Source organism: Scyliorhinus canicula, chromosome 1 (genome assembly GCF_902713615.1).
Source record: "Scyliorhinus canicula chromosome 1, sScyCan1.1, whole genome shotgun sequence".
In the NCBI taxonomy this organism is placed as follows: Eukaryota; Metazoa; Chordata; class Chondrichthyes; order Carcharhiniformes; family Scyliorhinidae; genus Scyliorhinus; species Scyliorhinus canicula.
Window position 1 is genome coordinate 161,657,885 of NC_052146.1, and position 16,983 is coordinate 161,674,867.

Genomic DNA, 16,983 nt, shown 5'->3' on the forward strand with positions numbered 1-16,983 from the left:
TGCTACCCTTAGCTATAAGGGGCTGCAGATCATTGAGTCTCTTTATGATCTTCGCAATCAATGTACAACCTTATTGATTGGTGATATTGGCGTACTTCAGGGAATCCTGGAAAAAAAGTATGTTCATCTTTGAACGACCCAGTGTCTTTCATGCACCACTCTTCAACTTTTTCTTCAGAAGCAGTAGAAATTCTACCTTCAGAAGTTGAGGAAGTTTATATAATCAGCAGGAAATTCCTTTCACAGAGACACCATCTACTAGACTCAGGACAGACAAGGAAGTTATGGATCTCTCATTTCTTCTCAAAGGCCAGATACAGAAGGCACCACAGCAGATGGTGGCGATTCCCATGAAAACCTACTAGACTTGAATTGGATGTTCCTGGAGAGTAATGAGGAAGAACCCTGTTATGGCCAGGGTTTAGAGAACCCCAAAGTGCATCATGGAGTTTACCTGACCCACAACTTTTAATAGATTGTGGTACGGGGAGCTCACGGCCCACTCTACAGGTGTGGTACAGCAGAAATGGAAATGTATTTTTTAAAGCAAAACAATGTTTATTCTATGAACTCAAGTTAACCTTTTTAAAATATACAGTGAACATCTTAGCAACCATTAATTCAAATACAGCACGCAAAGAATACAACACAAAGTAATCCTTAAGCTGTCCTTTTAACATCCAGAAGACATAAGAACGTTTAACAGAAGCACATCAGGTTAAAGTCACTACTGAAAGCAGTTATTAGTTTTAAATCACCAAAGGAGTGATTTACAGTCTTTAGATTACAGAGAGAGAGACTCATATACCTTCTGGCTATGACTGCAGCTATCCAGCTCTAAAAACAAAACTAAGACACACCCTGCAGCAAACAGCCTAAAACAAAAGTAAAAAGCGGACAGACAGCCCAGCTCCACCCACACTCTGACATCACTGATAAACACCCATTTCTTAAAGGTACTCTCACATGACAATCCTTTACAGTACACAGTGATCCCATGGAGATTGATGTCCCAGGGAATGATTAATCTTTCCTGTTAATGGATGCACTTTGTGATGTCTCTGTTGTCTTTTTCGAAGAACCAGTTGTGCTATTGGTGGTTGAGCAGTATACAGATCTGAGTTCGACGGAATGTACCAATGTGTTGCCTAGTCTATGTCTGTTGTCCATGAAGCATCTTCCACAGAAAATGTCTTGCCTAAGTTCAAGTTAGAGTCTCCCGAGAATCAAACTGCTGTGGACCTGGTACATTCCCAGGGGAATAGCCAGAACAGAAGCCGCTGAATTACCTTTAGCGCTTCTGAAGCTTCAGAATCCTGCACAATAATCTTGACCCAGAGTTGACTATTTACAGGAAATTCCTTTCATTACAGAAAATGAAGACATCTTGTCTCAATATCCTCAACAATGCTTCCCGTTGCCATTAATGGAACAACTCGCACAGAGAGAAGTGTGGCTATCATTCCACTGCCTCTAGAAAAGAAACGGTCCCCCTGGAAAATCATTTGTTTTTGTTGTCAAATTCCATTGAAATCAGACAGCACAATGGTTAGCAGTGCTGTCTCACGGCACCAGGGTCCGGGCTCGATTCCAGTCTTGCGTGACTGTACAGAGTTTGCACGTTCTCCCCGTGTCTGTGTGGGTTTCCACCGGGTGCTCCACTTTCCTTCCCAGTGCAAAGATGTGCAGGTTAGATGGATTTGCCATCAATATGCAGGGTTACGAGGATAGGGCAGAGGAGTGGCCCTCCATAGAGTGCTTTTTCAGAGGGTCAGTGCAGACTTGATGAGGCGAATAGCCTCCTTCTGCCCCGTAGGCATTCTACAGATTCTACGGTAATCTCTTCAGCCTCTTTTGAGTCTGATGCAGCAATTGATGCTATAACTCAGACAGCATTCCCAGGAGTTGCAGATCATCCTTCTTCTGACGCATCTTTCAAGAGTCCTTCAAGGGAGCTAAAGGTTCTTCAGAAGTCCTAGGTACTTCACTTTTTGTCCCCGAGGGTTGAACAGTCCATTCTCTTCAGTTTTTTCTTTTGAATCACTCTTTTGTGAAAACTCTCTGTTGTCTTTGCAGTTCTGTCACTCTGAAACCTATACTTTGCCGACAGGCTATGCTGACAACGTCGATAAAGTGTTGTCCAATTCTGTAGAGGATAACGTTCCCACCATCTGCAGGAGAAAACCCCTATGACCCCGAGCCATCTTTCCTATGGGCTGAGAATACTGAGGGAGATTGAATCCCCAGAACTATGACTTCGGGATGGGGTTGAGTGGGAATTGGGATTGAGTAGAGTATGTGGTTGCAAACAGGGAGTTATAGAAATGTAATGTAAATAGTTAAAAAGAGGACAGCATACTTTGGGGAGGTGTAGTATTATGGAGATATGCTAATACATGACGTAGATTGTACCACTGACACCTTTCAGCCATGTGTTAGAGAGAGAGAGGTTGGAACCATCACTCAGAGCAACATGCCAATCTGTAACCTGTTGAGATGCAGTAACGCTGAACAAGTTATAACAGAGAACATAGAATTTACAGTGCAGAAGGAGGCCATTTGGCTCATCGAGTTTGCACTGTCCCTTGGAAAGAGCACACTACTTAAGCCCCACACCTTTACCCCTCCACCCCTATCCCTGTAACCCCACCTAACCTTTTTTTTTGAACAAGAAGGGCAATTTAGCATGGCTAATCCACCTAACCTGCACATCTTTGGACTGTGGGAGGAAACCGGAGCACCCGGAGAAAACCCATGCAGACACGGGGAGAATGTGCAGACTCCACATAGACAGTGACCCAAGCTTGGAATCGAACCTAGGACCCTGGCGCTCTGAAGCAACCGTGCTAACCACTGTGCTACCATGCTGCAAATACCAGAGTATGTCTAGTCGAAGAACCAAGTCCCATGCCTGGAGTCCAAGAGAGTGGAAATGCCAGTGGAAGGATTTCGGAGTTCAGAATCATCAGGGTGTCAATCAACACACAACCCTGATCTGAACCACCCCAGAGTTAAGGATAGTGGGCGGGATTCTCCCAAAGGAAGACTAAGTGCCGACGCCGGAGTGAAAACCGGAGTGTTTCACTCCGGCGTCGGAGGCTGCTCCTCGCCTCCTATTCTCCCACCCCCGGTGGGGCTAGGAGCGGCGCCGCGTAAATTACATCACCCGCACATGCGCAAGTTGGCCGGCGCCAACCCGCGCATGCGCAGTTGCCGTCCTCCCCTCGGGCGCCCCGCAAGAAATGTCGGAGTGATCTTGCGGGGCGGCGGAGGAAAGGAGTGCATCTCTCAGAGAGGCCGCGCCGCCGATCGGTGGGCACCGATCTCTTGCCAGACACCTTTTGAGCGCCCCCCTGGTGCTTGATCCCCCCTCCCTTCCCCCCCCCCCACAGGCTGCCCCCGCAGCGTTCGCATGCTGTTCACGCCGGCAGCGAGCAGGTGTGGTCAACGCCAGCGTGAACACGTCATATTGGGCAGACCGCTCGGCCCATCCGGGCCGGAGAATCGCCGCTCGCCCGTTACAAACGGCGAGTGGCGATTCTCCGAGCGGCGAGCCGTATATCTCGGCGCGCCAGTTTGGGGGGGTGGGGTGGGAGAATCGCATGCGGGTGCCAGGGCGGCGTGGCGGGACTCGCCCGGCACCCCCCGTGATTCTGGGGGGGAGAATTGCGCCCTGTGTGTCTAGTGTTGTTAATTACTTTGATAAAACATAGGAAAAGGGTAGTAATAAATTAATCAACTTATTTGTCGCTTTTTATAAAAGATCACGAGTGGTGAATTGTCTTCTTTAACGTGCAGAAAAGTATGTGCATTTTAGAAAGTAAAGAATATCACTTAGTTTTGTTGAATTGCAATCAGGGGCGAAATTCTCCGATCCCCCATGGTGGCCAGGCCCGCGATCGGAGCCCACCGATCGGCGGGCGGGCCAGTGCTGTGGGGGCACTCTTTCTCTTCCGCCGCCGCCACTGCCTCCACCATGCGGAGGCGGAAGAGGATCCCCCAGCGCGCATGCGCTGGTGGTGACGTCAGCGGCAGTTGCCGCTGAAGCCACCACCGGCGCATGCGCGAACCGGCGAAGGCCTTTTGGCCAGCCCCGGCGGCGGGCGTCAAAGGCTGCTGGTGCCAGTTTTGGCGCCAGTCGGCGTGATGCCAACCACTACGGCGTGGGCCTAGCCCCAAAGATGCGGAGAATTCCGCACCTTTGGGGAGGCCCGACGCCGGAGTGGTTGGCGCCACTCCCCTATGCCGGGACACCCCGCCCCGCCGGGTAGGGGAGAATCCTGCCCATGATATCTTTGTCGTTAATTCATGTCAAACCTTGTTAAACATGATCTCTGACCCAAATTACACGGAGACTTTATCAATGCTCAGAAATAAAGGGCGGGATTCTCCGACCCCACGCAGGGTCGGAGAATTGACGGGAAGCGGCGTGATTTCCGCTCCCGCAGGTCTCCTAATTCTCCCGCCGGTAAAAAACCGGCGTTGTGCAAATCCCGCCGGCAGCCTGTGAAAACAGCTGGCGCCGGCGGGATTTCATTTTTTTAAAACTCACCTTTAAATCTCCGGCCCGGATGGGCCGAAGTCCCGCCGCTGGGAGGCCTTCTCCCGCCGCCGAGGTGTACACCACCTCAGAAACGGCGGACTCAGCGGCGCGAGCGGGCCCCCGGGGTCCTGGGGGGGGCGGGGGGCGATCGGACCCGGGGGGGTGCCCCACGGAAGCCTGGCCCGCGATCGGGGCCCCCCGCTCACTCCGCGGGGCAGTGCCGTGGGGGCACTCTTTCTCCTTCCGCGCCGCCACGGCCTCCGCCATGGCGGACGCGGAGGAGAACCCCGCATCGCGCATGCGCCGGCAGTGAGGTCAGCGGCCAGCTGCCGCTGACGTCACTGCCGGCGCATGCGCCGACCGCCGAAAGCCTTTCGGCCAGCCCCGCTACCGACTGCGCCGGGTGTTTGCGCCAGTCTACCGGTGCAAACTGCTCCGGCGCGGGGCTGGCCCCCAAAGGTGGGGAGAATTCCCCACCTTTGGAGGAGGCGCGACCCCTGAGTGGTTGGCGCCACTCCCCTACGCCGGCACCCTCCGTCACGCCGGGTAGGGGAGAATCCCGCCCAAAGGCTCCAGTAACTTGCAGTTTCAAAGGTACAACATTCCAACATTTTTAAATGTTATTGCCAATTTTAGTTGTCTTAACTGCTCATAACCTATTGTCCATTAACATCACTTGGACAAGAAATCAAAGAAAGAGACTGAGAATGAGGTTGCCTCTATTTTAAGATACTTTCTTCTCCTTTCCTTCTTTGGGACTCCCATAGGTGAACAGCAATGTGACCCTGAAGCATTAACAAAGGCTTCTCTAAAACTGGCTGCCAACAAACCATAAGACCTCGGAGCAGAATTAGGCCACTCAGCCCATCGAGTATGCTCCGCCATTCAATCATGGCTGATATTTTCTCATCCCCATTCTCCTCATAACCTCTGATCCCCTTATTAATCAAAAACCTATCTTTCTCTGTCTTAAAGACACTCAGTGATTTGGCCTCCACAGCCTTCTGCGGCAAAGAGTTCCACAGATTCACCACCCTCTGGCTGAAGAAATTCCTCCTCATCTCTGTTTTAAAGCATCATCCCTTTAGTCTGAGATGGTGTCCTCTGGTTCTAGTTTTTCCTACAAGTGAAAATATCCTCTCCACGTCCACTCTATTCAGGCCTCGCAGTATCCTGTAAGTTTCAACAAGATCCCCCCTCATCCTTCGAAACTCCAACGAGTACAGACCCAGAGTCCTCAGACGTTCCTCATACGACCATTTTTTCATTCCAGGGATCATTCTTGTGAACCTCCTCTGGACCCTTTCCAAGGCAAGTACATCCTTCCTTAGATACGGGGCCCAAAACTGTTCACAATACTCCAAATGGGTCTGACCAGAGCCTTATGCAGCCTTAAGAAGTCTTGTATTCTAGCCCTCTTGACATGAATGCTAACATTGCATTTGCCTTCTTAACTGCTGACTGAACCTGCACGTTAACCTTAAGAGAATCGTGAACAAGGACTCCCAAGTCCTTTGGTGCTTTTGATTTCCTAATCATTTCCCCATTTAGAAAATAGTCTATGCCTAAATTCCTCCTTCCAAGGTACATAACCTCCTACTTTTCCACATTGTATTTCATTTGCCACTTCACTACCCACTCTCCTAGCTTGTCCAAATTCTTCTGCAGCCCCCTTGCTTCCTCAATACTAAGTGGCCCTCTGCAGATCTTTGCATCATCTGCTTTCAGTTTCTTCTTCCAGATCATTAATGTATATTGTGAAAAGTTGTGGCGCCAGCACAGACCCCTGATGCACACCACTGTTCTTGGGTGGTGCTTGGATTCCAACCACGGGTTGCTTTGGGTGTCCCTAATATGAGGAATTCAACAAATGAAACAATTCAACTGCACACCCATGTGCAACTATTCCAAATATGCGGCAGTGGCTCAAATGCACTGTGTTACTGTACTGCCAATATTAAGCTTATCAATTAAATAAACATACTTCTGTACACTCATCAATGAAATCCTTATTGTTTGCCTTCATCACCTCAAGGCTTGATTTCTTCAGCATTTTTCTAGCCAGCTGCAACCTACACACAGAACTCCAAGGCCTACCTTTTATCTCAAATCTAATTAAGCACGAGTTTACCAATCTCAATTGTTCCCACTCCCCAAGAGGGCCATCTAATAAGTCATCAGTATTATCTTCAAACCACTTTGTGGTCCTGCAAGTTTCTCCAACTCCACATCCCAGCACAAACTCTCTGCCCTGCCAACTCTTTTCAACTGTTGTATTCCTTTCCTGTCTGCATTGAAAACACCTTTAGCTATCTCAACCCCTGCAATTTAGAAAACAGAAAATGATAACATTGACAGATTTTTATTAGAAACCCTGCTGCTCCAAAGGAGGCCATTCAGCCCATAAAATCTGCAGGATCTCTTATTTTATCTTCTAATGACAGTCTATAGTCCAGTTCATTGGAGATGTCAAAAATGAAAATGAAATGAAATGAAAATCGCTTATTGTCACAAGTAGGCTTCAAATGAAGTTACTGTGAAAAGCCCCTAGTCGCCACATTCCGGTGCCTGTTCAGGGAGGCTGGAACGGGTATTGAACCGTATTGCTGGCCTGCCTTGGTCTGCTTTAAAAGCCCCTTTATACAACTTTATTGCTATTTTTCACTTGAATATACTTGAATATGAACTGAATCAAAACTTAGAAACGAAGTATCAAACAATACATACAAGGGTCAAACACATGGCAAAAACAATTAAACTTAAAAGCATAAAGAATCACTTTAAACATAAACAAGATGATTCAAGAATTCAGGAATGCAGGAACAAAACCCTGATCATGAGGTCTTACTTTTAAGGAAATCCTTATTGATGGTCTAATCCCTCATTTACCCTCATTGGTCTCTAATTCTCAGCTGAGACCTCCTGATTTGTCAAATAGATGTCTGTTACCTCGAGGATGATTTATTAATCAAACATTAACCATTACTTAAGATTTATTGATGTGGAGATGTTGGACTGGGGTGAGCACGGTCAGAAGTCTTGCAACACCAGGTTAAAGTCCAACAGGTGTTTGAAACAAATCTGTTGGACTTTAACCTGGTGTTGCAAGACTTCTTACTTAAGATTTATTGATGTCCATCAGGAATAATTCAGTGTCTACGTATGCTACCTCATGAGAACAGGTTTCTCACGCCACTGCTAACCATAAACCTTGCTGTAACTAATTATTTGATATATTCTTATTACTAAATGCACTGAAATACAATGGTCTATTCATTATAATTAAACATTCGTTGAAACAAGTTCTGAATTTCTACAGACAAGACCCTAAAATGGCATTTTGATTAATTCCACTCTTTATCTATGCACTCAATTTGTACCTAAAGACATCAATGAATCAATAATCTATCAGAAAACTTGCAGTGCTAAAGGAGACCATTCGTCCCATCAAGTCTGCAACCACCCTCTGAAAGAGGACCCTACCAAGGCCCACTCCCCATCCTATGCCTGTAACCCCACCCAACCTTTGGGCACTAAGGGGAAATTTTGCATGACCAAGCCACTTAATCTACACATCTTTGGACTGCGGGAGGGAACTGGAGTACCTGGATGAAATTTATGCAGACACAGGGAGATTGTGTGAACGCCACACAGTCATCCAAGGTCGGAATCGAACCCAGGTCCCTGGTGTTGTGAGGCAGCAGTACTAACCACTGTGGTAGGAGTACTGAAGGCTATAGGACAACTGTGAGTAAATGGAATTGAAATACAGATCAGCCTTAATATAGATTGTAGGGGTCCTTTAATTCAAGCAGAAACCTGTGCTGGTTTGGACTGGAGGTGTAGACTGACCCTCACCAATGTCAGACATTGGCTGAGACTCGTTTTGATTGATTTGGCTGATGGAGAATGAATTGGCTCAAAAGGTGGTGCTCTGCCAAGTAACCAGTGGCAATTGGATCTGATCCCACTGTAATGTTTTCAGAGTCATGAGGTTTTCACTTCGGTTTCTTTTTGACTCCTGGCAACTTAAAGAGAAGATCAGACCCACTCTCTCTCCTCTCCATTTTTCTCCAGAAAGGCTGTGTCTCTTAACTGGCAGAAAGTCTGGATGAGTCTGTTTACAGGAGAACCATTACAGGCTGTGTTGGCGAAGTCCAGAATCTGTTAACTCTCCCCAGAAATATGGTCTGAATTGACTATCTTTCTCTAGAAGCTGCCTGTGAATACTGCATTTGATGAAACAGGGCCTGAAGGCAGACCAGAACTGATTGAAAACTTTGATGAAACAGGGACTCTGTTTCTGCAGGAAAGCTGTGAGTACGGTGTTTTTAAAAGCTGCAGGAAAACCAGTAAAGCGAGGACTATGATTCACAAGCTTACTGTGAAGAAAGCATGCAAGGAAACATCAGCTGAAGCAAAGACTCTTTCCTTTTCCACTTACTTTTTTGCTCCCTTTTCAAATTAAAGTAGAAGTTACGTATTTGATAATATTTAACTAACTGTATCTGCTGCATACTTCATCCTTATTCTTGTTACAAATAAACAGTAATTGAGTTTCAACTTACAAACCTGGTGACTATAATTATTGGGCAGCAAAGGACCAAAGACATTGGGCGGAATCCTCCGCAAGGCCCGACGCCGTTGTGAAACCTGGAGAGGTTCACGACGACGTCGGAAGCCTCTCCCGGCCCCCTATTCTCCCCTACCCGGGGCGATAGGCGGGCCGTACCGGGAAACTCGGCAGCCGGGCCTTGTCCCTGGCTTCAAGTCACGGCGCGCCAAGAATGACGCTGCGGCGGAGCATAATGACGTTAGCCGCGCATGCGCGGTTGCCATCTTTCCCCTCAGCCGCCCCGCAAGACGTGGCGGCTTGATCTTGCGGGGTGGCGGAGGGGAAAGAGTGCGTCCCCTTGAGATGCCGGCCCGATGATCGGTGGGCACCGGTCGCGGGCCAGTCCCCTCCCGAGCACGGTCATGGTGCTCGATCCCCAATCCGTCTCTCCTAGGCCCCACACTTACCTGGCACGCCATGTTCACGATGGCAGCGACCAGGTGTGGTTGCCGCCGTCATGAACAAGTCGGGAATGGCATGCCGCTCGGCCCATCCGGGTTGGAGTTTCACCGAGCGGCATGTCGTAAAACCGGACACGCCATTTTGTGGGAGAATAGCGGGAGGTGTGGGAGCGGACCTCCCGCTATTCTCCCACCCATCGTGGTTGCGGAGAATCGTGGCCATTGGGTATTTTTATAAGAATTATTGGTTAATTTACTTGTGTTGTGTCTCCGGGGTTCTTGGGGCTGAAATTGACTATGCATTGACCTAAATTGTTGTAACACAAGCAAATTAGAGAATTAAATGCTTGGCTCAAAGTGTTGTGGGAAGAGAGGGTTTCGAGGGAGCTTTTACTTTGGAATGGAATCCACTAAAACTGAGCTGAGATCTGTGCCCTGGCAAATTAAATGGGTAGAGCTTAAGATAGGACTTTAAACTAAAAGAGTAGGATAGCGAAGATGAAAAGTGAATTAGAAATTTCAAGGGAAAAGTTGGAGGCTTAGATAAATGTTGCAGATTGGGTAAAGGCAAGAAGAGTGACAGGAAGAGATAGGGGTTTAACAGAAAAAGTATAATAGCAAATGAGATCTATGCAAAAAATAGCAGTAAAAATTAAGTAAAATGATCCTTGTCTGAATGACTGAAGCAACCACATAAAGAAGATGAACTTGTGGTGTAAATAGAGATAAATGGTTTGGATTGAATTGTCATTACAGTGACATGGTGATCTGGTGACATAAGAACTAGGAGCAGGAGTAGGCCATCTGGCCGCTCAAATCTGCTCCACCATTCAATAAGATCATGGCTTATTTTTTCTGGACTCAGCTCCATTTACCCACCCGCTCACCATAACCCTTAATTTCTTTACTGTTCAAAAATCTATCTATCTTTGCCTTAAAAGCATTCAACGAGGTCGCCTCAACTGTTTCACTGGGCAGGGAATTCCACAAATTCACGACCCTTTGATGAAGAAGTTCGTCATCAACTCAGTACTAAATCTGCTTGCCCTTATTTTGAGGCAAAGCCCTCTAGTTCTAGTTTCACCCACCAGTGGAAACGACCTCCCGGCTTCTATCCTATCTATTCCCATCATAATTTTATATGTTTCTATAAGATCCCCCCCTCATTCTTCTAAATTCCAATGAGTATAATCCCAATCTACTCAGTCTCTCCTCATAAACCAATCCTCTCTACTCTGGAATCAACCTAGTGAATCTCCTCTGCACACCCTCCAATGCCAGTATATATTTTCTCAAGTAAGGAGACCAAAATTGTACACAGTACTCCAGATGTGGTCTCACCAGCACCCTATACAACTGCAACATAACCTCCGTGTTTTTAAACTCAAGCCATCTAGCGATGAAGGACAAAATTCCTTTTGCCTTCTTAATCACCTTCTGCACCTGCAAACCAACTTTTTGCGATTCATATACGAGGACACCAAGTATCCTCTGCACAGCAGCATGCTGTAATATTTTACCATTTAACTAATAGTCCATTCTGCTGTTATTCCTACCAAAATGGATGACCTCACATTTACCAACACTGTACTCTATCTGCCAGACTGTTGCCCACTCACTTAAACTATCTATATCCCTTTGCAGACTTTCAGTGTCCTCTGCACACTTTGCTCTCCAACTCATCTTAATGTCATCTGCAAACTTTGACACATTACACTTGGTCCCCAACTCCAAATCAATATCGGGGCTGGTTTAGCTCAGTGGGCTAGACAGCTGGTTTGTGATGCCAAAGGCCAGCAGCGCGAGTTCAATTCCCGTACCAGCTGAGAATTCTAAATTCTCCCTCTGTGTACCCGAACAGGTGCCGAAATGTGGCAACTAGGGGCTTTTCACAGTAACTTCATTGCAGTATTAATGTAAGCCTACTTGTGACAATAAAGGTTGTTTAGTTATTAATTTATCTTCGTAAATTGTAAACGATTATGGTCCCAACACTGATCCCTGAGGCACACCACTAGCCACTGATCGCCAACCAGAAAAACACCCATTTATCCCCACTCTTTGCTTTCTGTTAGTTAACCAATCCTCTACCCATGCTAATACAGTACTCTTAACGCTATGCACCTTTATCTGATGCAGCAGCCTTTTGTGCGGCAACTTGTCGAATGTCTTCGGGAAATCCAGATACACCACATCCCAACCGGTTCCCGGTTGTCCACTGCGCTCGTAATATCCTCAAAGAATTTCAGTAAATTAGTTAAACATGACCTGTTTTCATGAACCCATGCTGCGTCTGCCCAATGGGACAATTTCTATTCAGATGATTTGTTATTTCTTCTTCGATGATAGATTTAAGCATTTTCCCCACTACAGAAGTTGAGCTAACCCTCTACAGCTACCTCCTTTTTTAAACAGTGGCATCACATTTCCTGTTTTCCAATCTGCTTGAACCGCTCCGGAGTCTAATCAATTTTAATAAATTACCATGAGCGCATTTGCTATTTCCCCCACCATCTTGTTTAGTACCCTGGGATGCATTCCAACAGGGCCAGGAGATTGGTCTACCTTTAACCCCATTAGCTTGCCCAACTCAACCTTCTTAGTGATAATGATTGTTTTTAGATCCTTACCTGGCATAGCCTCCTTGCCATCAATTATTGGAATGTTATATGTGTCTTCCACTGTGAAGACCGACACAAAATACCTGTTCAATGCCTCGCCATTTCGTCATTTCCCATTATTAAATCCTCATTCTCATCCTCTGAAGGACCAATGTTTACCATGGCCACTCTTTTTCATTCTATATATTTGTAGAAACCTTTGCTATCTGTTTTCATATTCTGAGCTAGTTTACACTCATAATCTATCTTACTTTTCTTTACAGCTTTTTTCAAGGCCTTTAAGGATTTCCCAATCCTCTAGTTTCCCACTAATTTTGCCATTTTGTATGCATTTGCTTTCAATTTAATGCCCTCCTTTATTTCTTTGGATATCCATGGCTGATATCCCTTTTCCTATAGTCCTTTCTTTTGACTGAAGTTAGGAAATAAATATTCCCGGGTACACAGCCTTTTAGAAAGACAGGGAGAGTGGAAAAGAAGGGTGAGCATCCCTGATAGTAAAGGATCACACAAGGACAGTCATAAGAAAGGATTTTGACTCAGAAGATCAAGAAACAATAAATACGAATTGAGATTAGGAATAATAATGTTGGTAAGAATAGCTTATAGGCCCCCTTACTAGCTTTATTCCTGAATAGAACATTAAGCAAAAAACATCATAACAATAACTTTGCGCTCCAGGGCAAGTGTATCTGGTCGGTATCCCAAGATGTGCTGGCGAACCTGCCTGGAACTTGCCAGGAAAGGATTGCGTGACAATCTTCAAACTTCTGATGGGCAATTGCTTGCTTTAGGAACCATCTGAATATTCAATTTAATTCACAAATTGCAGCTGAACGTCCCAGGGTTTAGAAGTTTCAGGCATGATAGAGGGGAAGGTAAAAGAGGAGGAGGAATTGCATTATTGATTAGGCAGAACATCACATTAGATAAGGGCTCATGGAGATAAGCCAGTATATTAACATAGATGGTGGATCATTTAATGGATAGGAAGCAGAGCGGAGGGGCATAATTATGGCACTCTCGGTTGGCAGGTTGTAACTAGTGGTCTGCCATAAGGATCAGTGCTGGGGCTTTAGCTATGATAAACAACAAGGTGACAGAATATATATATTGTGGCGAAACATGAGGTTATGTATTTGATAGTAAGAATAGAATCAGCCTGTTCAGCGCAACATTTTTTAAAAGTCATGGGAAGTCTCAATGTTGATGTTTGGAGAGATTTGAGTGGACACATACAAGGATCACAGAAAGTTAGCAGGTACAGCAAAAGATTGGGTTGGCAAATGGCAATTTATCCTTTAATCCAAAGGGACTGGAGTATAGAGGATGTACCGAGCAGGAAACAATGCCCTCTAATGGAAAGAACAAAGGGAATCTGGAGTCAACCCATATCCCTTCTGTTTCTCTTTTTAGTTCAGTAAAACACCATTTATGCTGTTTATCAATGATAAGTATGTTCCTCTGAAAATTATTGTTTTTTGCTTGCTTCCAGCTGTTGGTTATCTTTGGATGGAGGCCTCCTTTATGCATTTGTTGGACCAGCTGCAATCATTGTGTTGGTAAATCGTATTTTTAATGTTACACGTTACATGACATGGGCAAATTTCATGTAACTGAATATTAACAGCTTTACGTTGATGCATGCCATAAGTCATGAGAATCGGATATATAAATTTGTGCTTTGTACTTGCCTTATTTTGGAAATTGTAGGAAAAAGTTACTAATTCTGAGATTTGATCCCTGAATTTTGTTCACTATTGGCTTTTCTGGATTAATTTATACATAAATGAGTATGTATTGTTTTGATCAATATTTCAAATAAATTCGAAACAACTGGGCAGCAGTTCTCACGTTCTGCATTTCGAGCAAACATGTTAATAAATAATAGGTTATTGACCAGAGGAAATTTACCTGCAGTTCTTTAGGCTACTGATAAACAGGGCAACTACAGGAATGGGGCGGGATTCTCCAGTCTCCTAGCCACGGGTTCCTCAACGACATGCCTTTAACTGATGGTGGGATTCTATCCTCCCACCGCTTGTCAATGGGATTTCCCATTGAAACCGTTCCATGCCACTGTGAAACCCGCAGATGGGGTGTGCTGTCAGTGGGAAAACTGAATCCCGACGACCAGAGAATTCCTGTCCCCATATTACCTTCATCAGAATTTTTAGAACAGGCTGATTTTTGAGAATGTATTGACATGTGGACAAATATTTAAATTATTATTTTATAAATTTGATTGAAAGTAGTTGATAAATAAACCATCAAAACTATCTATGAAATCTCTTATCATTTATGAACCTCAACATTCATTTTATTTATTCATTGCATGTGGGCATTGCTGGCTAGACCAGCATTTATTGCCCATCCCTAATTCACTTTGAATTAAATAGTATCCTAGGCCGTTTCTAGATGGCCAACATCTATCTATCCTAGATGGGTTTTTAAGACGATCAACAATGGTTTCATGGTTATCATTGGACTCTTGAGTTCCAGATTTTTATTAAATTCAAGCCATGGTGGAATTTGAGCCCAGGTGCCCAAAGCATTACCCTGGGCCTATGGATTACTGGTCCAATGACAACACGACTACCACCGCCTCCCACCTTTGCACAATATTTTACAAACCAAGATTTTTCTGGAACACAATAACCTGTTTGTCTAACCTTCAACTAGTGCAAAGCAGTGTTTTCTTGAAAATTGAATTAAAGCCTGTATGAACTACTTTTTGCTTCCCTGGAGAAAATGTAGGCTTCACTTTTATATCATTGTGAGAACTGATGCTTGATTAGACCCGTCTGCTAACTCTTGGTTTTCCTTCACAAGGTAAACATGCTCATTGGGATCATAGTATTCAACAAACTTATGTCCCGAGATGGAATTTCAGATAAGTCCAAAAAGCAGCGAGCTGGGTAGGTATTGGCTTTTTGTTTTTCATGTATGTAACGTGACATTTTATTTTAGTTTAACTTGCATTTCATTTTGTAATAATTGAAAATCACATTTGAAATGTCCTGCATCTGTCAATTACCTTTTTACTGTCTATAGAGTTTATTTTCTCTTTTGCTATTCCATTGATTAAAATTCCTCAATATTCAGTTGAAACATGTCTGATTGATTTATAACCAATCACCTTACTCCAGAATCAATTAGAATGGCTGGAAATTTATAAAGACCCCACTTCTTTAAGGATGACTGAATTTTCACGAATCACAAGCTCAATTGACTTCCCATTTTGAACTGCACAATAAAAAAATTGTGCTGTGCATTCAGAGTAAACAATTTACTGGAGAGTTACCACTGACTTCCACTCAACAAAAAACAATAGAGATAAATGTTATGCCCAAGACAAGTTGCAGTCTGCCATACAGAGTAGATAGAGTCATGGTGAAATGTGACCACCTGCAGTATGGTGTATGTTACTGACCTTGGAATGATTACAATAGAGACTGGAAGGATATGCAAACTTTAATATTCGGGCAAATTATTTATGTGTAAACCATAATGCAGTGAAAGGTTAGGAACAATGTAGCATAGCAAGATGTTCATCATTCTGAAAAGCTTTTAAAAAGAGACCAGCGGAAGCTTTGTTTTGCCTGGAAAAGAACACAGGAATATAGCAGATCTCCTTCACAGTTTAAGTTGTGACTTTACAGAATGAACTCCCACAGAGCATGACATTACTGAATCAATCAAACCTTTGAAAAAGAAAGCACGACTAATTCCTAATTTAGTAACCTGCAATGCAGTCTAAACTGGTCATTACAACTTGGTATCAGCAAACCATGAACCAGGCCACACTGAACAAAAACAAAGTAATGTTAAGGATGTGTCTGACATTCTTAAGTTGCTAGAAGTCAAATAACCTTCCTGAACCGAATAGTAAAAGTTCACAATTAGAATGTGCAGAGTACAAAATGGCAGAAGAAAGATTAAAGTAGTTCAGCCAGGTGTGCAGCTTGCACCAACTCTAATGACCTCTCTCTGTGATGAAGATTTTGGGGTGGGGCTGAGGTTACTGGGGGGGGTAGATATTCAACTTGTGCGACAGCAAAAAACAAGCAAGAGCGAATTTTCAGATCCTCTTGCACTAAGCCTGATTTGGGAGATTCCTCACTGTGACACCCCACTGGGTGATCGAAACTAGTCCATATGATAACTCCAGCCCTGACAATTCGATACAGTACCTACCTTTTGTACCAGATAACCTTTAACACAACCAAAACAGAGGTTTGACTCTCCTGCAGGCAACCACTTCCAGAAATCCACTCTCCTTTGAGAAAAGAAGCATCTCCACACATCCCAGATAGATCTGACCTTATACAAGTTTTAATTGTAAGTTCTGATATTTCCTAACCTATCTAGTTGTAGTATTGAACTGCTACCTCAAATGAAAAATAATTCCTCTATTCAATTCATCATCATATACACGTCCAAATAATCACCCCTATAGCCTCATCCCCGTGTGTACCTTTGTTGGTAACTAAGGTGTTTCTTTTACCCTCTCTTGATTTCCTTATTTCCTATATTCATCTAGGCTATCTGCAGTGCTTAGTTCTTTGTGCCTATCATATGTTTTCTTTTTCTGTATTCCTCTAGGCAACAAAGGGGTCTAGATTAGGCAATACCACTCTTATTTTTGGATGGGACAGCATTGTGAGTTACACATTCCATCTGATTGATCACTGATGATTGAGAGTAGATCAAAGTGACGATAATTGGCTGGATAGGATTTCTTCTTTTTGTGAACATATGCAAGAAGATATTGCAAACATATGGCAGTACTCTCACTCAAGC

The 16,983-nt window shown here is 44.5% G+C and overlaps 1 protein-coding gene across 11 annotated transcripts in view; it reads left to right on the plus strand.

Moving 5' to 3' along the window:
- Nucleotides 1-16,983, plus strand: part of adgrb2 (adhesion G protein-coupled receptor B2) — a 1,298,770-nt gene that overhangs the window by 1,186,024 nt on the left and 95,763 nt on the right. For all 11 annotated transcript variants that reach the window (XM_038801790.1, XM_038801818.1, XM_038801834.1 and 8 more), the window contains 2 exons: nt 13,676-13,742; nt 15,013-15,098. In XM_038801790.1, coding sequence (XP_038657718.1) covers nt 13,676-13,742; nt 15,013-15,098 — 153 coding nt within the window. The remainder of the gene's footprint in view (nt 1-13,675; nt 13,743-15,012; nt 15,099-16,983) is intronic.